At 44.3% G+C, this 22,560-nt stretch overlaps 1 protein-coding gene across 1 annotated transcript in view; it reads right to left on the bottom strand.

The window, feature by feature from the left end:
- Positions 1-994: 994 nt before the first annotated feature.
- Positions 995-22,560, bottom strand: part of LOC142765666 (uncharacterized) — a 177,165-nt gene continuing 155,599 nt past the window's right edge. The window contains exon 6 of the mRNA XM_075867063.1: positions 995-1,077. Within this exon, the coding sequence (XP_075723178.1) occupies positions 995-1,077 (83 nt within the window). The remainder of the gene's footprint in view (positions 1,078-22,560) is intronic.

Here is a 22,560-nt window from a genome sequence, read left to right as displayed (position 1 = left end):
CAGAAGGTCGGTATTGAGGATGTTGATGTTGATGACCTAAAGTAGTATGGCTCACACCCACTCTGGGGCATTGCCAGATACTAATATATTAAAGATGACAATAAACACACAGGATTTATACACCAAAATAATCAAAAATCAGAATAAAATTTGCCCCGTATCTGCATGGTAATCTGCAATTGCGGTCGAAAAATGATAGTTTTCTGCGTGGAGAGAGTGAACAAAAGATTTATTTGATGTTCTGCGCAAGAAAATCTGTCAGTATTATTCTGGAGGTGCTGCGTTAGAGTGCCTAGAGCGTGCAGCGGAGGCGAACGAGCGCATTAAGTTACGTCACACGTGAGACACGAGCGCCACCTGGCAGTTTTCTTAGAAAACGAAGCGCGTGGTACTGAGACGGGTGTGCGCGCCCGTCTCAAAGGTGATAAAATGTAGAACGCAACGCGACGGGTAAGTGGCACCCCCATCTCGTCTTAGCAAAGCGTTAGAAACACTCGTCTTTTTGTGCAAGCGTCGCATGGTAAGCGCAGCTTGATAAGCGCTACGGTCCTTTAAATTACTTCTGTATGCCTTTTCTAGTAAAAGACGCACATGCAGAATATATACGCGTTGTTATGGTGCCCCAGACATGCGCAATAATTGCTTTTTAATTGAGAACTGCACAAGTATGAACGTTAAATCTTGAGAAATATTGTTGGGCGCTGTGAATGTGCTCGACCATTTCAAAGTACATGGTGCTGTTAGAAGTGCAGAAACAGATAAATGCACAGACGGACATACAGAAAGACAGATCAAAATTTTTTCATCGAAGGGCCCCAAGAGAGTCTATCGTCTTCAAAAGATTAACGAGCATAATTTAGTGATTCAAGATCCAAATCGCCCTGATTCACTTGAAATTGTTTCGACCATGAGACAGATCTCGGTGACAATGTAGCACGGTTAGCGAGAAGCAGAGTGACGTGAAGCGTAAGTCACACCACTTTATTTCACAAAGCTAAAAGCAAGCGGCGGTGGCTGCCTGCGTCCGAACCTCCAGGCCCGAGAACTCGAGCACGCGCCTCGAGCTGTCAGCATGAGCTGCGCGAAAGACGCAGTACTGTTACTAGAAAGTCATGATGATGATAATCTTGTTATTAAATTATATTATTATTATTATTATTATTATTATTATATTATTATTATTATTATTATTACCATTATTATTATCGATGAAAATTACCCTACCGTTTACTCCCCACCCACTTTCCGCACCTTGGAAATCGATCTTATCTGAAGCGTGTGCATGAAAGGTGACTGTTATTGCAATTTTTTTTAACCCACGAAACTTCATGAAGTGGTGCTAAAGTAACGTGAAGGTGCACGCACAGACAAACGTTAAAAACCCATTATGTTTTAAATAATCAGTTCTATATATTGGATCACGACGCCAACCGCAAGATTGATATTAGCAACACCAGAAGCGGTAAGCGGTAAGCTGGTAGCTTTTGCGCTTGCGGAAATGGTAGCCCTGGGCACTTGCATACATATAGGTAAGCATATAGCACTTAACTATAATTGACGTTAACTCGACGTGACGGCTGCGTCATAGGAGTACGTGTGTAAGATTCATAAAATAATAGGCAGAGCTTCAACCAGAATTCAAATTTTACGAACATACTGATCTCTTTAAAAGTATTTCCGAGAACTAAGGTAGCACAGCGACATAATACTTGACTTCCTTGCACAACATTCGGGTTAGATTCCTGCTGGGACCCTGGAATTTATTATTGGTATTCATGGGGCCAGTGCTGCCGACCTCAGATTTGTTCTGAACAATCGTGCGCTCCAATTACTCGTGTGTTTTCTCGCCGTTCCTAGGCAGATATGAAATGTGAGTCGCCTGTTGCACCCACCCACGAGCCAGTTGCACATACCCACTTGTGGTGCTGTCACTGCTTGAGCTGGGTTTGGCGAAACAGCTTCCACAGCGAATTAAGCCCACCGGAACTGCTCCTCCACCTCTTAGCCAATAAGCACAGATTATTCCAACTGCGGGAACGGGAGCGGCCGCGTCAGCAGCATGGATAAGTGAGCTCTGCACATATCTACCTATAACATATCTACCTATAACTTTAGCAATTTTGGTCCTAGGAGAATCAGAGTGGTGTCTATTTGTTCGTGAAGACACAAGGTGTTCAACCGCTACAAATACTGCTATTACAAACGAAAATTTGAAATTTTATAAGAGGAAAACAGTGTGAATCTGTGAAAACAACAACAGTCGGACCACGTGCCCGGTGCCGCGCCGTTCCCAACCGAAAAAAAACAAAATCGCGTGTTGATGGAACTACATTAAGAGGCCTGAGGTGCGGCCTCACCGGTAACCACCGCCGCGAACGCACTCCCTCACCAGAGAAGGATTGGCCACCCTGGTGCAGTATCTGGCCACTACCTCCCACATGGATACGCCAAAACACTCACGGCCCTCAGTCCTCAGCAGCTGCGAAGCAACTGACTACGGCGGCGGTCAGATCTGCAACGAAGCAGAGGGTGCTAAGAATCTCTGGACTACAGGCCGCCATTGGAACCAGAACTTGGCAACGTTTAACGCTAGAACCTTATCTAGTGAGGGAAGTCTCGCTGTACTATTCGAATAGCTAGAAGGTGTTAAATGGGATATAATAGGACTCAGTGAGGTTAGGAGGACAGATGAGGCCTATACGGTGCTACAGAATGGGCACGTCCTTTGCTATCGGGGCTTGGCAACAAGAAGAGAACTGGGAGTGGGGTTTCTAATTCACAGAAACATAGCTGGCAACATAGAGGAATATTATAGCATTAATGAAAGGGTGGTAGGTATTGTAATTAAACTGAATAAAAGATACAAAATGAAGGTAGTACAGGCTTACGCGCCTACATCCAGCCATGATGACGCTTCAGTTGAAAGCTTCTATGAAGACGTGGAATCAGCAGTGAGTAAGGTAAAAACACAGTATACTATAGTGATGGGCGACTTTAATGCAAAGGTAGGGAAGAAGCAGGCTGGAGACCAGGCAGTAGGCGATTATGGCATCGGCACTAGAAACGCCAGAGGAGAGCTACTAGTAGAATTCGCAGAACGCAATAATTTGCGGATTTTGAATACCTTCTACCGAAAACGAGAAAACCGCAAGTGGACATGGAGGAGCCCTAATGGCGAAAATAAGAACGAAATAGACTTTATAATGACCGAACACCCAGAAATCGTGCAGGATGTGGAACTGGTTGGCCAGATACGATGCTGTGACCATAGAATAGTACGGTCTCGAATTCGCCTAGACTTGAAGAAGGAACGACAGAAACTGATACGCAAGAAGCCTATCAATGAGCTAGCACTGAGAGGGAAAGTACAGGAATTCAGAGTGTCGCTGCAGAACAGGTACTCGGCCCTTAGTGAGGAAACCAACCTTAGCGTAGATACAATGATTGATAATCTGACGAGTATTATTACGCAGTGTGCAGTGGAAGTTGGAGTCAGGGTAGTTAGACAGGACACTGGCAAGCTTTCATAGAAAATGAAGAACCTAATTAAGAAGCGTCAAACCATGAAAGTGTCAAGTACAACAGACGAAATAGAACTGGCAGAGCTTTCGAAGTTGATTAATAGACGTAAAGTATGCGATGTAAGAAGGAATAACATGGAGAAAATTGAACACGCTCTGAAAAACGGAGGAAGCTTCAAAGCAGTGAAGAGAAAACTTGGGATAGGCAAAAGTAGAATGTATGCACTAAGGGACAAAGAAGGCAAAATAACTACCAATATGGATAGGATAGTTAAAATAGCGGAGGAGTTTTACAGAGATCTGTACAGTAGACGAGACAACCACGGCCTTAATACTATAAGAACTAGCAGTAACCCAGACGGCACCCCACCAGTAATGATAGAAGAAGTCAGAAAAGCTTTGGAGAGCATGCAAAGAGGCAGAGCTGCTGGTGAGGATCAGGTATTATCAGATCTGCTGAAAGATGGAGGACAGATCGTGTTAGAAAAACTAGCCACCCTGTTTACGAGGTGTCTCCTGACGGGAAGGGTACCAGAGTCTGGGAAGAACGCTAACATCATCTTAATACATAAGAAAGGAGATGACAAGGACTTGAAGAATTACAGGCCGATCAGTTTGCTCTCTGTAGTGTACAAGCTATTTATAAACGTAGTTGCTAACAGAGTAAAGAAAACATTAGAATTCAATCTACCAAAGGAACAAGCAGGATTTCGAACAGGCTACTCAACAATTGACCACATTCATACTATCAATCAGGTAATAGAGAAATGCTCAGAGTATAACCAACCACTATACATAGCCTTCATAGATTACGAGAAGGCGTTTGATTCAGTAGAAATATCAGCCGTCATGCAAACACTGTGGAATCAGGGCGTAGATGAAGTATATGTAAACATTCTGGAAGAAATCTACAGGGGATCAACTGCTACCATAGTGCTTCATAAAGAAAGCAACAGAATACCAATCAAGAAGGGCGTAAGGCAGGGGGACACAATCTCCCCAATGCTATTTACCGCGTGCTTACAGGAGGTTTTCAGAAGCCTACAACAGGAACAGTTAGGGATAAGACTTAATGGAGAATACCTTAGTAACCTGCGCTTCGCCGATGACATTGCATTGCTGAGTAACTCAGGGGACGGATTGCAACTCATGATTACGGAGTTACACAGGGAGAGCAGAAAGGTGGGTCTTAAAATTAATCTGCAGAAAACGAAAATAATGTACAACAACCTCGGAAAGAAACAGCGCTTCAAGATAGGTAATAGTGCAATTGAAGTTTCAAAAGACTATGTCTACTTAGGGCAGGTAATGACCGCAGAGCCTAACCACGAGATTGAAGTAACTAGAAGAATAAGAATGGGGTGGAGCACATTCGGCAAGCACTCTCAAATTATGACAGGTAGATTGCCATTATTCCTTGAGAGGAAGGTATATAACAGCTGTATCTCGCCGGTACTTAGCTACGGAGCAGAAACCTGGAGACTCACAAAGAGGGTTCAGCCTAAATTGAAGATGACGCAGCGAGCAACGGAAAGAAAAATGGTAGGTGTAACCTTGAGAGACAAGAAGAGAGCGGAGTGGATTAGGGGACAAACGGGGGTTAAGGATGTCATAGTTGAAATAAAGAAGAGTAAATGGACATGGGCAGGGCTTGTAGCGCGTAGACAGGATAACCGCTGGTCATTGAGAGTAATTAACTGGATTCCCAGAGAAGAAAAGCGGGTTAGGGGGAGACAGAAAGTTAGGTGGGCAGATGAAATTAAGAAGTTTGCGAGTATAAATTGGCAGCAGCAAGCACAAGACCGGGTTAACTGGCGGAACATAGGAGAGGCCTTTGTCCTGCAGTGGACGTAGCCAGGCTGATGATGACGATGATGATGATGACTTGTGATTATGGGCCTGTGTCTTGCAGAAAGGGAGGAGGTAAATGACGGGAGTGTGACATCATTCTTGTCATGGCGAGCTAGTCGTATTTGTCAAGCCATCTTACTTTCCCGTACTACTTTTGGTTCACGTCAAGTAAAGTGTGTCATCATGAGAACAGCTAGACGTAGGCCCTAGATTGATAGATAGACATATAAATACGCGGATAGACGCTGAAACTGCCTCCAGTACGCAAAGAAATCCTTCACATTTAAGAGAATGAGGACGTATTTACAAGAAGGCTGGCAACGTGAGACCAAAGGGCCAGTGGAACGTCGAGCTCATCGACATGAAAAGGTGCAGGGTCTCTCTACGAGTGTTCTTGTGGGCGACACTGGGAGAACCACTGCGGTTGAAGACGTAGACTCCAGGGCCCTGCGGTCGCAGTCAAGCTGGTCCCACGATAACTCGGTATGATCACTCGAGAGCGCACTTCGTGTCGTGCTTAGTCGTGACTAGTGGAGCTGCCCGCAGGTGAGGCTGCAGGAGGGCACTGAAGAGCCTGTGCGGGTGATATGAGCGAAATCCGCGATGCATCCCAGTTGATGCGCGGACCAAGCATTGACGAGTAAGAACCGCGCTGGAGTCTCCTGCGTGCACGTCGCTGACACGGTGGTCGACAGATTGCACTCAAATAGATCGTGCTCGATTGGACGTCGGTGTTGGCGCAACAGACTTCAGCGTTTTGTTGCGATTGGCGTTCTGGCTGGTGTGTTTGAGTTGATGGGTGTGGAAACGTTGGTCTCGAACATCCACGCAACGTCCAGTGGGCTTAATGAGCTGCGTGGCAAGTGGCCGGCCAACGCGTTGGGTTGAAGTGCAAGAAACTTCTGACTTGTCGAAGGTTATGCAGGCATTCCGAGTACATGCCTGCCGGTTCATGCGCTCCGTCAAAACTTGGCAGTAGGCATCTGATCATATTCAGCTAGCGTACACTCTGGAGGAAGGCCTGTCGGCGCACCTGCACTTGGAAGAAGCACCTTCTGTAGTCAACACGCAACGGCTCGTTCACAGGTCGACATGGTTTGATAGCAGCCTGTATGGTGGGCATGGTGTGTCTGGCCTGTTTTGCCGAAGGCGTACCAGGCACGTCGTCCTCAGGCGTGTCAGTCATAGTAGCCGCGTCCCGCAAGTTCAGCCGTAGTTAGGTAGGGGCGATAACTTGTGGTACATGAGACATTGACATCAATGCTGATCTCTGCTGGCCAGACGCGCAAAGTGTCAAGGTCCATAAGAGCTTGATAAAGCTCTGCGATCGAGAGAACAGTGGAAGAGAGGTTATCTGTGTCCGACTCGGAGGCATGCAACAAGGTAGGTGTTGTGGCATCTGGCACCTTCGAGGTGCCTTGGGGCACTGAGGTCGGCAAAGGCATGCAAATTGCAGGAAGGAGCGGTCAACTTCCGGCTGAGGAATTTCGCTCACGGCAGTAGCCTGTAGACCGGCGATAACCTGCAGGCGGTGGTTATTGCATCACTCGACGTAGCCAACGCTGTGCAGTGGCGGCCGCGAAAAGTGCCTGACAATGCTGCCTTGGACGTACACATCATGCACCGCCTCATCGAGAAGCCTTCCTAAAGAAATGGTTATGCCAAGAAACGCCCCGGTTCACCTCCGAGAAAGCTCTTCTAACATAATTTACTTTGCGGTTTTGGCGGTGATTTTTTAGGAGCAAAGATCCTTATAGTGTGGCCTTGTCCGCCATTGTTCGTCATAGCCACCCCTAGTATACGGAGTGCTTACAGAAGGTGCTGTGGTGCTCACTCTCACCACCTGCTCGATCACGCGGCAGTAACTTGACGGTGGCTAGCGCCAGTTCATGGACGAAGTGCTCAAACGAGACTTGGTCTTCATGCGGGATGTAGTCAACACGGTGCAATACTCGTAAGAATGCCGCGAGAAATTCTTCGCCATGATTCACAAACTGGGCAAACCGCACGCATTTCTCACGTTTTATGGGACAGTCTCTTCGAAAGCCATAGGGATTCACTGTTTAGCGATGTTTCCCCGGAGCTTCGCCCACTGATCATGTTTCACTCCTTGTATATGCTGTTATTTTTTTCAATTTCTATCTCTCTCTCTGTCACTTGTTACGGCATAGTATGGAAAAGAAAAATTAGCCAGGATGAAGTTCGTGCGACTCGAGACAAGTGAATGAAGAGGAGCATTAGTTACGACATTTGCTTATTTGTAAAGACTGAGCTTGATTCAAGGTAGCTAGTCCATATATTTTTTTTTTCATTTGATTTCTTCTTTAGTTCGCGGGACTGCATGCCGGCTGCTGAGGCTACAATTTCTATGGAGAGGAAATGTGGTTGGCCCGTGTGCTCAGATTTCTGTGCACGTAAAATACCGCCAGTTGGTGAAAATTTCAAGGGCCCTCCACTACGTCATCTTTCTTAACACTATGGTGGTTTTAGCACGGTAAACCTAACATATCACTCAATCAATCTCACACTTCTTTCTTGCTTGAAGGCAGATGCAACAGTTAATGAAAATAAATGGCCATGAAAGCTTCAAAGCATGCTTTTTTCATTTATTATCCAGCTAGTTCATGCATTTCTAGTTTACCATTTATGAGTGACGTAATATAAAAGGCTCCACAACTTTACAATCTCCTTCAATTCTCTATGTAGGTTGTTATTGAGTAGTCTCTCATTTAAAAAGAAGTCGCTACTGCCATGTCAATATCGTTCACCAAAACGATTTCACCAAAATAACTAACTAGATATAGAGAAATGAAAAAGACAGGCAATAAAATGTGCTTTTTGTGACTGCAAGAGCGTTATGCTCCTAATACATGCATCATTAGCTCCCATTACCTTAATTAAAACCCTATTCATGTGTTTAGTCTGCTCTATATATAATGCGATGCTCTGGAGTATAAACTTTTCTGTTAGGGCTATATCGTCCGCAGTTGCGTAGAATACTCGTACATAGAAATATTGAAAATATATGAGAGTTTTGTGAATTTTAGTGAAGTTCAGAATTTCCGGCGCTGTTAATTAGTCAGCTAGGAGTTGTTGACAAAAGAAATAATTTAGCCCTACTGTGTGATACTTTCGCGCGTCGTCCAGATACTTCCTTATTACGTTTTAAGCCTTCAAGCTTACCGGTCAAGTACAAATAAAGCTGGCATGGTCGATTTAAAAGAAAACTGTGCCTTTCTTCGTATGAAGCTAAAACATTGGCACCTAGGGTATATCAGACCTAGTGCGAAAAACTACACACCTTTTGTGTGTTTTTACTTTTCGACGTTTGCTTTTCAGTTTATCACTATAAAGGTTGTTTTCAGGAACACAAACAAAAACGAAAGTTTCATGTTCAGTTTTGCGTAAGCGGCGTTCTTTGTGAATAATTGTTTTTTTTAAGTTTCAGCAGTCACTTGAGTATTTGGTCATTTCAACCAATTTCGATTAACTTTTGTCATTAGGAGATTTGTTTAGGAGAGGCCTGAGTGGTTAGAATGCACGCTTTTTTAAACTTCAATTTCGACCCCTTTAATGAAAAGTTCGAGCTAGGACGCAGAAGCAGACCAGGCAACCCGCTTAATTTCAATGTTGGAGACATCCAACTTGCCGGCTGGGATACGACACTTAATATACTAGAGTTTCTCATTACTTATATGGCTATGAGATTATGAGAAAAAACGAAAGCCTATACAGTTGGTTACTTACTATAAACAGAGGGTGCTGCTACACTCGTCAGGTAAAGTATCCATTACAGTAAACAGGCATCCAGCAGTAAACACTGATATTTTAAGTTTATACATGGTTGACAAATTGACAGCGTACTTTTTCTCCTCACCTTAACTAAACAAGTTTTCCAGTCGTATACTCGTACAAACGTCGTGCAATAAACGTTGAAGTTCTTTACTAAAGTGTAGTCGCGTTAAGTTTCGTGCGTATCTGTGCACGTAACTATAAGGAAAGTTCATAAATCAGGACAGCAAAGAAGTTCGCTACCTGCATCACACACTTCACAGTTTTTGAAGACTTACTTTAGCACTTTACTTATTGACACAATGCAATAGGCAACGCTCCTGCCATTTGGTAACTCCTCTGATTTCACACCGGTGAGTATGCAAAAAGAAAAACAAACAAAAGTTTTTTTGCACTGATTACGGTACGCAGTGCGAAAACCTATACCACTTGTGCATTCGAATCCCGGCTGCGGCGGCTGCATTTCCGATGGAGGCGGAAATGTTGTAGGCTCGTGTGCTCAGATTTGGGTGCACGTTAAAGAACCCCAGGTGGTCGAAATTTCCGGAGCCCTCCACTACGGCGTCTTTCATAATCATATAGTGGTTTTGGGACGGTAAACCCCACATATCAATCAATCACTTGTGCATAAAACTTGTGCCTAAAGCTATACCAGCCAGTGTATGAGTATCAATTAAAATAACCAAAGGCGTATTTTCCCATAAACCACAATTCGAATAACACACCAGGAATACCAATCATGAATGTAAAGGCAAAAATGCGAACGCACTACTTTAATGTAAGATTCAACATTCTGGCAACAAATCTGTCAGTGCTAAGTTGGTAAGCTCATAAAATTGACCAGATCAAGCACTGTCTTTTCCTGAATACGGCGCACCTGATGCTGTTGAATTGCTTGGTACTTTAGACCCGTCCGTGTAGAAACTCTGGAACGTCGTATCACTGTAGGAAAGAAAAAGTCCACAGTCAAATCTCTGCCGTGATGAGACATTTAGTTTGCCGGGTCATTAGGGCAATGGTGGGTGCCACAAATTTACCAGCGCCAGCGCCAGTCTGGGCAAGCGGCGAACGTCACAGCTGCCCAGGTCATGGCCAGCACGTCCCCTCCTCGCGAAGCACAGCTAGCTGAAAATCGAGCGCAAGCACGGCGCTTAGAAAAATGTAACCTGTCCTTCTCCCTCTCCACCTTTACCCGCTATTTTTTATTTAATTCGTGATCTCAGCGTAATGATTAATCACGCCATGCTGACTTTCTTCGTCACTTTTGGCGGGGCGAAAGCCCTGTAAAGACCGACGTGGAGAGAATACACGCAACACAGGCACCCACTCATGGTATGACGACAAAACATAAGAGACGAAGGGAAATAACGGAACGCGTGAGCGCAAGCTTGGCGTGTTTAATGAGGATATAGATACCTCCTGATTGATGTCGCCACATCCCGACTTCACGGTTTACGCAGCTCTACCGAGACAGAACTAATAGAGACAGGGTGAGCAGTCTATTAGCTTTGATGCCTCAGCAAACTGGGTAACTCGGAATACCGTATTGTTTACTGCTTGAAAAAAAGCTTGAAGAAAAGAAAAAAAAAAGACTTGAGGAGAAAACGTTAAAGAAAAGGCTTCCATTCATGTGCTTTTGTTCAAGCCTTCACTTCCAAGCCATCGCTTTAAGCTTCCAAGCCTTCACTCTTGTCAAACTCAAAAGATACTTTCCTTACTTTCCTAAATTCGCTTGTAAAGCACACAATCTGTCGGCGTTTCTGCTTTCTTTTGTTTGTTATTGCTTTCTCCTTGCATATTCAATGTATAGCCAGAATGAGGCCGCAGAAAACCGCGCGCACACGCGACACTCAAAGCTTCGGCATTTTTTTTTTCTCCTGGTAGCTCTCGACTCAACCTTGAAGAGAATTGCACACCTGATTTCACGCTCTCTCACTGAGGGGAGGCAAAGTAACAGGGGGTCTCCAGGAGAGGGTGGTAGGGGGCTGGTTTGGTTAGGACAAAAGAGGTGCATAGTTTGAAGTGGTGGCTTGAAGGATTTTGAACTGACTGGTTGTCCCACCAGCAATATCCAAGGCGAACGTACCTCTCGCTGACAAGTTCGCCCCTCTCGACTCCCTCACACCATGCAGCTCTTGCCGTCTTGTGCCCCATCCTAGCACTTCTTAAACCGGCTCCCGAAGTTTCTCTCTCCTTCTTTCTCGTCCACTTTGTCTGTCTTACTTCTATATATATATTGACTTTATTCTTTTTATCCCTCCTTCGCTACAAGGCACAGTGCAGTGTCGCCCAAGAGCCATGCAGAAATCAGGTGCCTTCTTCCGCATCTTAAGAATAACAAAATCAGTGATTTCAAGTTAGAAAACGATTTTTCCACTTGAGTAAAATGTTATTGCCGACCACCTTCAGAGATTCGGGGAGCTCTTAATAAAAATTCATCACTTTTGTTTTGTCCATCTAGATGGCACCACAGGAAGATCCTATTCTAGTAATAGCAATAAAACAAGTTTCTCAATAGCCATGCAGTATATGCGTGTGATTCGTGTGTATAAACATATCAGGATACCGGAACCATTAGTAAGCTATGCACGCTGAGATTTCAACGCTGATTCAAGATTACTGCAGCTTTGATGGTGCTGGGGGCATAATAAATGCAGAAAACTCATGAGCTCTGTTTCGCATTTTCACTAGCATTATTGAAAATCGCTGCATTTAGGAAATAGATGGGGAGGTCTTGTTCATCGGTGGGCGAATTATGCCCAGAAGTTTAGTACCTTTCCACAAAAATGGGCAGAGGTAGGTCCATGTATTGAGAATCTTGCCTAGCTCAGATCACTGTACTAACAAAAAACTGGTGCGCATGAAAATAAGCAATCTGATGGTAAATGATAATTTTTATATAGGTTCCGAAAATCAACCTCTTCAAGCGAGTAGTTAGCTTGAATGAATTAAATTTAACGAATGAAAACAAATGGCAGCACATTCATGGAGTGAATGACGGCTAGGGGGCGAAGCATCCATCCGTCCATGCGTTCTTGCTTCCGTCCATCCATGCGTCCATCTGTGTGACCGTCTGTGCGTCCACCCGCCCGTCCGTGCGTGCGTCTGTTCATGCGTCCGCACGTCCATCCGCGCGTCTATCCCTGCGATCGTTCATCCGTTCACCCTTGCGTCCATTCATGCGTCCATCCGTCCGTGCAGTCATCTATTCGTCCGTCCATGCACCTTTCTGTGCGGCCGTTCGTCCATCTAGTCAAAACTTCAAGTACCACCATCTCGAATCTTTTCATCATATATTCCGCATATAGACGCACTGCCACCCAGCGGACATTCCAAGGACTAAACAAGTGGCACACGCACACTTTCTTACGGCTTGCACTTCATGCCTACTTCCCACCTTTAAGCAACTCGAATTCATGGTATATACTAGTTCACTGTATTCATGGCACTGCGGCCCAACACTCGCTAACCTTTCTAAAACGAAGGAAGTTACACCCAGCGAGTATAAAGTATACACCCTCTCTTGTCAGATGTGCTCAATGTACATGCCAATGGCTGCTAATTGGAAATGAGAGACAGGAAAGTTCGGCTTTTAGTTACCGCCCACGCTGCGAATTTTTCATTGTTCAACAACACACAGGATAAATCTCCCACCGGCACCACCTTGCAGGTTAAAGCGTAAGATACGTTACGCACTACTACGAGGGACGAACGGGTGCCACTTTAGGGACCTTCGCCCATAAAAAGTATTTATAATAAAAGTGCAATTATAGACAGGAAAGGGCGGATTTCTATTCTGAGGCTCTGCTAACTACGCTGCAACACATACCTGCTCCGTGAGTATCCTCTGGTTCTCGACAACTGGGGTGCAATGCACGATCGCCCGAGCTTTTTGGGCAGCCGAGTTTTCTCCGAACTCGCTTGTGGTGGCCGTGGCATGAAGACAGTGCGGATCGCGAGATATCAGCGTTGTTAAAAAATGGCTACAAGAACGCGTGGGGCGTTGGAAACGAAAGTGAACATTTGCTGCAGTTATCAAAGAAACACCGTGTGCGAGCACGTAAGCGCCACCACTCACTCAACATTTTAGCAGTGCCGTGACGCCACCGCGATTGTCGTGCTGTATATTGGCCAACTCAACATGCGCCTCCAGAAGGTGTGGTCGTGGGAGTATGTGCTCTTTCGCACAGTATTAGTCTACCATTTTATTAGGGCGGCTGACGGTTTCCTAGGTGGCTAGAGCTGCCAGGCCATGCCTGGTCACCACCTCGTCAGCGCGTTTGATTGCCCGGAGCTGGGTTCGCACAGGTTCTTTCATTCAACCTGCAGCATGAAAGTTTCCACTCTCAAGGCAGCAAGGCTGCACACGCATCACTCTCGTGCTGATCATTTCGCTTCTGTCAAGTATTGTGAATAAGAGAAAAGACAGGTGGTCACCAGCAGCGCTCGCCTTTTATCGGTGACGCGGCTGGGATTGGATTTGTCGTGAGCACGGTGAAATTGAATACGTGACATAGGGAGGTTTGGAATAAAGTTCGCAGGTGTTGCGGGCGTTGCTTAACTTGGGGGCACCATATGAGTTTTATAAAAGCGGTATTACCGTTCCTAACTTTAGAATAGTGTTTTCTCTCACTAAGAAGAAGTCTAGGGACTTTTGTCCTGACTGCGAACCCAAATCCAGGGAAGCTACACACAGCACTTCGTGAGAATCATGGGCAACGATTCCCGCACGCTATTCAAGATTTTCTGTGGGCGGTCCGCAAACGCGAACGGCGGCTCGCGTTACGACACATGCGCAGTGGCAGCAACCGCACCGCAAGGGCTCGCGGTGCGCTATTCTATACCTCCCTTATAGTAGCCACATGGCATAGTCTGTGCGATAATGCTGGCAGATAAACCGTGCGCTCACAGGCGTTTCGGCGTGAGCACTGCTCCTCGGCAAGAGTGAAAGTGGTGGGTGGACTCGTTATACGCCACGGGTGTGTGTCCATCAAACTGATGGACGCGTGACCTCGAATACGAACTCGTCGATTCTGAGAAGGCCCGAGTTACACTCGTGACTATGATGGTGCAGGTCTGACTGCCAAGAGTTGGATGTGGTGAACGCTACGCGGCAGCTTCTTTGCTTATAAAACGTGCAACGTGCTTTAAAAGACGATCGTCTTTCTTGGGGACCTCTAACGTAAAAATTTTAGTCTGTCTGTCTGTTTGTCCACCCTTAACGGTGCCCTAAACGGCACCCAAAATGACCAAACGATACTCAAAACGACCGACCCCATCCGCAGCACCCACAAATATCGCTCAAGGTTCACCGTGCATACTCGTCCGATTGTCAATTAAATTGGCAGAGCCCACGTACAGTGGGAATCGATGAAATTCGAAGCATGAAGGAGAAATGTTGATATGTCGACTTGAAATCAGCACAACGTTGCGAGGTGGAAGTAAATGATGCAATACAAGACTCCCGTGTCTTGATTATCATATTTCGATGTGTCATTTACCGTCGTCATCTATTCACGTCACGTGATACCAAATTTAGTGTATGTTGAGCTGGCTACCACGCTATGAGAGTGGTATGTCACCAACGCACAAGCCAGAGACATCGAACGCAATCCCAGGCTGAGCAACGCAGACGCGCTCTGTCTCAAGAAAACGTGGAACGCTGCAAGACTGATAAGCAGCTACGAAGTGATCATGTTTACTGAAGCATCTTGTTGCCTTCACCGCCGACTTGAGAGACAGGAGAGGCGTAGGAGAGGAGACAGAGAGAGGGGAGGCAAATGCGCATACGTAGTTGGGGTGCTGATGCATGAGGGAAGGACGGACACAGACTTGAATGAAAGCTGCTTCCCACCTAACAAATGTGACACAAAACGCCGTCCTATGAAAACACAGACAAAAGCTTTAAACGCAGGGTTTCCGCACAACTTGCCGAATAGCTCTGAGAGATGCCTAATTACTTTGCGTTGTAGGCATATACACTCTTGAACTGCAGATTAGTTTCTCATTTGAAATTCACAGTTAGAATAAAGCATCTTGTAATTCGAACTTTAATATAGCTAAGAAAAAGTAGTTTGAGCAATGATAACTTGGTTGCCTTGTTTAAGCTGATGGTATATTTGAATAAAAGATTTTATATGCTAAGCATTTTTTATCCAAATACTGCTACTTTGACGCTATCTATCTATTTATCTATCTATATATCTATCTATCTATCTATCTATCTATCTATCTATCTATCTATCTATCTATCTATCTATCCATCTATCCGCCTACGACTTTTAGCTCTCTTGGCGGTTTTGATAATGAAATCTATACGAAAATTCGTATTACATAACATGACTGTATGACGAGCATAAGTGACTTGTCATAAAATGAAAATCGTCACATGAAGGTAATGAATGTCATAATTTACGTTTCATGACCTTGCTGCATTTGAGATGGTTTCGTTCACGAGACATATAGCAAAACTTGTATGGTATGACATGACTGCATAGCAAACATAAGTGACAGACTAAACTGGAAATTGTGGCACGCATATCATGTAAGTGATGACTGCACGCCACACTTATGGTGCGCTCGCGGTAGTTTAGCTAGCCTCACATATACCAACTTTGGCATTACGGGACGAGAAAGTATTACGAAGGTATATGACTGATGCACGCATGATAATCAAGGGAGGTGTGTCGTGTAAAATCACGACTACATACCACAATCACTATGTGGTCGTGGCCGTGCTGCTAGCTTCACCTGCATCAAACTTGGTATTACGTGACGTGAATGCACGACCAAGGTGAATGACATGTCCAGACGTGGTAATCATAAAATGCGTGTCATGTAAAACATTACTACATGCTACCGTCATGGTGCGCTCGCGGCCGTTTCGCTGGCTCCAAACATATCTAATTTGTTATTAAGGGACATCATTAGCAGCGAAAGTAACTGTTAAATGTCTTAACATGAAAAGCAAGACATGCTTGTCAAATAAAACATGACTACACGCTAAGCTCAAAGCAATCTTGCGGCCATCTCGCTGGCTTCACTTATACAAATGTAGTATTACGTGACGTGAATGAACGACGAACACAAATGTCCGGCGCAAACAATATAATCATGACATGGAAGCCATGTACAGCTGAATTTACGTCCCCCTCGTAACGTTGTGCTGATATTCAAGAGATATATGAACCTCCCCAGTTCGTGTTTCACATATCATCGATTCCCACTGTACGTGTACTGTCGATTTTTTTCTTGATATTCCATTCACGGTGAGAGAAAAAAAATAACTTATTTTCGCATGCCTAAAGACATCCGAAAAATTGCCAAAAGCAAAATTAGCGTCGGGAGGTAAGTTTATTTACAGAAAGGCAGAGAGGTTGGCCTGAGCGATAGCTTGCTCTAGCCTGCTACTCTACACTGGGGGAAGGAAAAGGGGAAAAAAGAATAATGGATGACGATGGTCAGATAGAGAGGGGAGTATGTAGTGTTCTTTCTAGCTGAGACACATTTCATAGCCGCGCACATAGTCTAGTTGTTTCCAAAAAGGTTATAACTGCTCTTGTGACCGCAGTTGCACTATGGTGTCTGGCCGAGGGTCCAACATGGTCTCATCAGTTAATGACCAACTGCGATATAGTTCAGTAGAAAAAATCAGAGTTTGTCGTTCACGTGCGTATGCTGGGCAGACACAAAACATGTGCTCAAGTGTTTCTGGCACATCACAGTGTTCACAATTAGGACCGGTGTCACTGCGACCGATGATATGTGCGTAACGTCTGGTGTACGCTACACCAATATGAATGCGGTGGATCATACTTGTGAGTTGCCGTTTCAATTTAGGGGGCATGTGGAACCTCATGTCCGGGTCCCATTTGTGAAGTCGCTGGTGTCGCCGTTCCGGTTTGGTCCAGTGCTGAAGTGTGTAGCTGCGCATCACGCAGCGAAGCAGGGCATTCGTGTGAGCTCGTGAAAACGCAATGCGTACTTCAGGGGCACTGCTTAAGGCATTTTTAGCTTCGGCGTCTGCCTCTTCGTTTCCCATCACGCCGCAATGAGCGGGAATCCACTGGAAAGTTATAAGATGACCATTTGTTGAAGCAACCTGAATAAGTTCTGTAATTTCGATTGCCAAGCTGTAATACGGACCTTGCTTCATGATGCAAATAATGGTTTGGAAAGCGGGCTTGGCATCACAGAAAATCGTCCAGGCTCGAGGTCGCGTCGTTTTACAGTTTCTTAATGCGGTACATATGTCAGACTCACAAAGCTCAGAATAAATGCAAGAGTGTCCACATGATGGCCACTCAAAATACCCATCGATCCAACTGGCCACTGTCAGCCATCGGAATGGGCAATGTGTAGCTGTATCTAACATAATATACTTATATACATGTTACAGAAATGTCATGCGCATAAGATATTCAAGAGATTCCTGTTATTACCTTCCTCAAAATCACCCATATCATCGCCCTGCTACCAAAATGCTGCAACACATTTGACGGTAACAGGTAAGCTTAGATCTTGCCTAATGATAGTATTGCGCGATTAAAAAAACATAGTAAAATTTTTAGCTAGGAAGCATTTTATTATTAGGGTTGTACTGGTTTCTTTAGTGGAGAAGACGAGTGCCCTGCCCTGTATGCGGATCTGAATATGCTTTGCGCTGGACACGTGGCGGTCTTATTGTTTGCTTCGCCAGTGTTCGGTTAACATATGAATGTCAACGACAGTATGCATTTGGGTAGCTTTTGGTATTGATTTAGAAAGGCAGCACGTAAGTTGAGTATTCTCTTGCAGAAATAAATGCAGATTAGACATTTGCCCATTTCTTTAGCGTTTCCTCTTTCTAAGCGTTATAAAAGCTACAGGTATTACTCCCGTAACAAAATTTCATTTTTAAGAGGATTTTTAAGGGACGGAATCCCGGATGTGGCAGCTGCATTTTCGATGGAGGCGAAAATGCTGTAGGCCGGTGTGCTCAGACATGGCGGCACGTTAAGAAACCCCGATTGGTAGAAATTTCTGGAGTCCTGCACAATGACGTATTTTGTAATAAAATGGTGATTTATGGCTGTTAATACCCACATATTCTTCAATTATTTCAAGAGCGTTTGCGTGCAAGCTGCAATGAATAAACTAGGTCGATAGAGGTATACAAAGAAAAATCAACTTTTATGGGTCGCCAGGACTCTTGTTGATAAAAGTTTATGACTTTTTTTTCTTACTCAGCTTCGTCATTTTTCTCACACTCATATTCTTTGTCTAACTGCTCGCCTAATAAAGCTTGTGTCGTTACCTTGGGTGTTCAAATTCTGCTTGACAATACTTGTAAGCTGCAAAGAGAAACAGTTTGTGTAAGAAAGTCGCTTTGTTTATAAAAGGCTGCGAGAACGCTTTATGCCGTCCTCAAATTATTCTCGCTTTCTTTTTTCGCACTTTCTTTTTTTTTCTCACTTTTTTCTCAATCTTTGTTCCTATCTCATAGTGTGCGGACAATCCGCAATACTTCTGGGTCCCATCAACCCTGCATACATAAAGAAAGCGAAGGAGTGATGGATTTCAACTACGCGCAAACTGAGGGCTGGAAGGGTCATCACTAACGATGTTGCCGTCGGAAAGTCATTATTTGGTTGTTTGGGACAACATGCGCTGAACAGGACGCATAAATATAGGTGAGACCAAAATAGCACCGCCATGTTCCATCTGGCGCACGCACTCCTGCGCTGATGCGCTTGCAAATGAGAAAATTTTACTGCTCGCGGCTCTGCGCCTCTGGCCTCGGCATCTAGTAGAGTCTATGCTTGGTTCAGAAGATTGTATTGTCCAGTGTGAGAAGTATTATATTGGCTTTTATCTTCCGTGAACGCCGCGCTACGGCCATGTTTAGTTGAACCAATAAAGAAAACACCGAAAAATATAGCGCATGTTTTCTTTATGTTAGCCTATTGGTTGGGTGACCATCGGTTTAATGCATATTCTTAAGTATTTCATACACCCTACGCTGAGAGAATCACTGTTAGATAATGGCCCTCTTTATTGATTACTTTTGGACTTCCGTTCAGGGATTTCGTTCGGGGTGTCTACACCCAGAAGCACTGTTTTCTTGAGAAAACGCGCTTCCTCTCTAGGAAAGTTTCTGTAGCTAACATTCATTTCAATTACAGTCGAGCCCACTAATAGTATTACTGTTTTAGCAATATATCGGCAATACCCATGACAAACTGCTGCGCCATCCAATTTTACATCTTTTTTGTGGTGAAAGAGCCCGCTTAGATCAAAGACTGCATGCCACATTATCGGCTATAACAATGAATTCTGGCTGTTTGGTACCTCGCCCAAAAGAAATGTAACGCGAAATTCCTGAAAAGAAATCAATAACACAAAAAATTGACCCCACCTCACTGAAGCGCGTCGTGAGAAAATGCGAATGTTTTTTTTTTGCGCTGAGAGTACGCGGCGTAGTAATTTTTAGTGGCGTAAATTAGGACGAGACGAATATTTGTACCGTAACCATTTATTTACACATTTATTGGTCAGTGAACAGTCGAGAGTGAAGCACACGCTTCACTTCTTTTAGAAGTGCGTAGAGGCCAGTAGACGGGAGAGTGGGGAACGGCAAGGAGAGAGGGCAAGGTGTGCGAGAAGGAGCGGCGAAGCACTGGACCTACCCTCTCCCACACCGCCTGCACAGAGAACACCTACCATTTGAGAGAACGGAAACTCTGTACCTTTAGGCTGTTCTATCAAAAAAGCCTGTAAATTAGTGGCAGCGTAGTACTGAACTGCAGTACTGCGAGGACAAATGGCACTGTTCAAACAGGAAGCGTAAATCACTTTTTTACAAAAGGCAATGTGCGTGCAGTTTGTGCAGGCCGCTGGGGCTGCTTTGACGGCAACAGTTCTGCAGGTTCCTTTCTACGCTTGCATGCCAGCACAAAATTATTACATGGGTAGGCGACGCACAATGTGACCGTCATTATCGCGTTCCTGTAAGGGAAGTGTGCCAGAAGACCAGACAGGGCCTTAACTGGCGGAGGCACACCCAACGTGTTAGGTGAAATCATTTTATTGTCGTCATAAACAAGTAGACACAAATATTTTGTTTCAAACTAGAGAAATACCGAACGAAAGAATTGAAAAAGCTTCACAAGTGCATACCGGCGAGAAAATAGATCTAAGCATGAAATAGCCCTGAATCATGCGCGTTAATAGCTTATTGAATCATAATTTTTCGTCAGCTGACGGGTCAGCTTGCTGAAAAAAAAAGCACATCAGTCGTCTACAACGGAAACGGAATTGTAGGCGAAACGAGACCCATGTGGTTAGGCCTAGGTGCATGTTTAAGAACCCCAGGGGGTCTTAATTTTCGGGCCCTTCACTAGGGCGTCTCTCATGCATCTCGTGTTTTTGGGACGTTCAATGCAAATGATTTGTCTATCGTAAGTCACATCTTTTTAGGGATGAAAATACAATAACGCACTCTTTATGCTCCAATTTTACGAAGTAACAGCAGACGGGTATTTGCTACGAGTAAACAGTGTTCCTTAAAAAAACTACTTCTTGAATGAAATGCAATTTGAGTAGGTCGCGGCTTGGCTTGCGTTCGCTACCAATGAGTGCAAACGAAGCCCATCAGACATCCCCTTCTTTTGTTGATGTTGTTCGCCTAGTACAAAATATGTATCTTGGATACTAATATGTCGGCTTTTCTAAAGTGTGCGACCTGCCTGTGTAATTGTGTAAAAAAGAAGATATTTGCGATATATAGCTTGCATCGCTGTCACCATACCCACTTTTTGTAAAATGGCAGTCGTCAGCTGACGATGCTTTCATTTTTTTTTGTTGGCTAAATTGTTCGTTCGAGAACAAATAGCGATTTCGAGCTGTTTGTTCAACGGGAATAATATAAAGATACACAATGAAAATCTGAAATAGCCATACCAATATTTTCTATTTTTTATGAAATCGACCTTAACAAACTGTGAGTGCATTTATAGATTTGCGGATTCTGCAAAGTGATGCATTGCTTTTTGTCACATGACAAGGTGGCATACCCCTTCATCTTATCTATTGTTGCAATTGAGAAGCCCATTTCACCGAAACGCCCCACCACAGTAAGCACAGCAAATATTAGTCATAAAGCACAATTTAAATGACTATGGATGAGTGCTTCTTTGGAAAGTATATTTTCAAACACGGAGGAAGATTTTTTTTCAGCATTGCAGTTATGCGCTGTGGGCAACCGCTCACCCTTATAAAATACAACACGACGTCTTAATGAATACACGACACAAGCAGCCATAGCCTTAAAATAAAATTGAGATACAATTTTGTATGACCACTAAAAGGCCTTCAGAATTTGTAGGCTTTTCATTCTGGCGATCTTTGTTGTCTAGGATCACCACAGAACGCTCCAGCCTCCTGCTATAACCTAATGAAACGACAGGGATTCAGCACTATAAAAAGGTCGACTCTGCTTCTGTTCTACAGTGTAGTGAGCAAATGATGCATTAGAAGCTCGCAAAAGCAAGCGACATCTCGCTGTGAAGGTAGTGCACCTTCCGACAAAGACAATGAGTGAAACAACATTGGTTGTGTGATACTGTAAGTGCATTGTGTATTAGGTCTACTGAAACACGTAAAGACCCGAATAAAAATCAGCAAATGCTAATAAAACATGTGCAGTATGAAACATGATAAAGGCGCATACTTCAGACACACAAGATTTTGAAAGAACATTTCAGTTTTCCATTTATGGTTGTCACACCGGTTTTTGAAGTTTTCTTTTCGCAGCTGATTTCAATGTCTGAGCTTTGCTTAACTCTCTGTTCTTGAATTTTAGGTACCATAGTATACCGATTCGTATATATATATATTCAGGAACCATTTAAGGCAATCTCCACTGCAGAATGAGCTTCGAGGATCTTCAGGGCCAGTTCAAGAAGTCCGCCAGATACTCCTACAAGCATTTGTACATTGAATAAGTTTTTTTAGTTTATGAAAAAAGGAGAGTGCTGCCTGAGTTGGCACAGTGAGATTTCCTAGTGTCTTTCCCTTTATCTCTACAGCACGAAACGTCATGTATACTTGACTCTCTGAGGACAGTTCTTGGCTGCAATCCTTCAGCAGTACTGTAGACTTCTCACACGTCTTTTTCTTTAGGAAAGTGTGTACTATATAGCCTGACACATAAAAAACTATATTTGGGTCAAGCACATCAACTGATTCATCTCCAGACAAAGAAGCTTTAATTTCTTCAAGGCTTTCTGTTGTGCTCTGCGAGAATCTTGTTGCACAAGTCTGAATAGCGCACAATCTGATAGAGATAGCGACAGATTCCTCGGCTCATTTAGAAGAGCTGTCCTCCTCACAATTACTGTGGTCAGAAAGTTTGACA

Source organism: Rhipicephalus microplus, chromosome 1 (genome assembly GCF_043290135.1).
Source record: "Rhipicephalus microplus isolate Deutch F79 chromosome 1, USDA_Rmic, whole genome shotgun sequence".
Taxonomy (NCBI): domain Eukaryota; kingdom Metazoa; phylum Arthropoda; class Arachnida; order Ixodida; family Ixodidae; genus Rhipicephalus; species Rhipicephalus microplus.
Note: the sequence above shows the minus strand (reverse complement) of the source record. Positions and strands in the feature narration are given on the sequence as shown.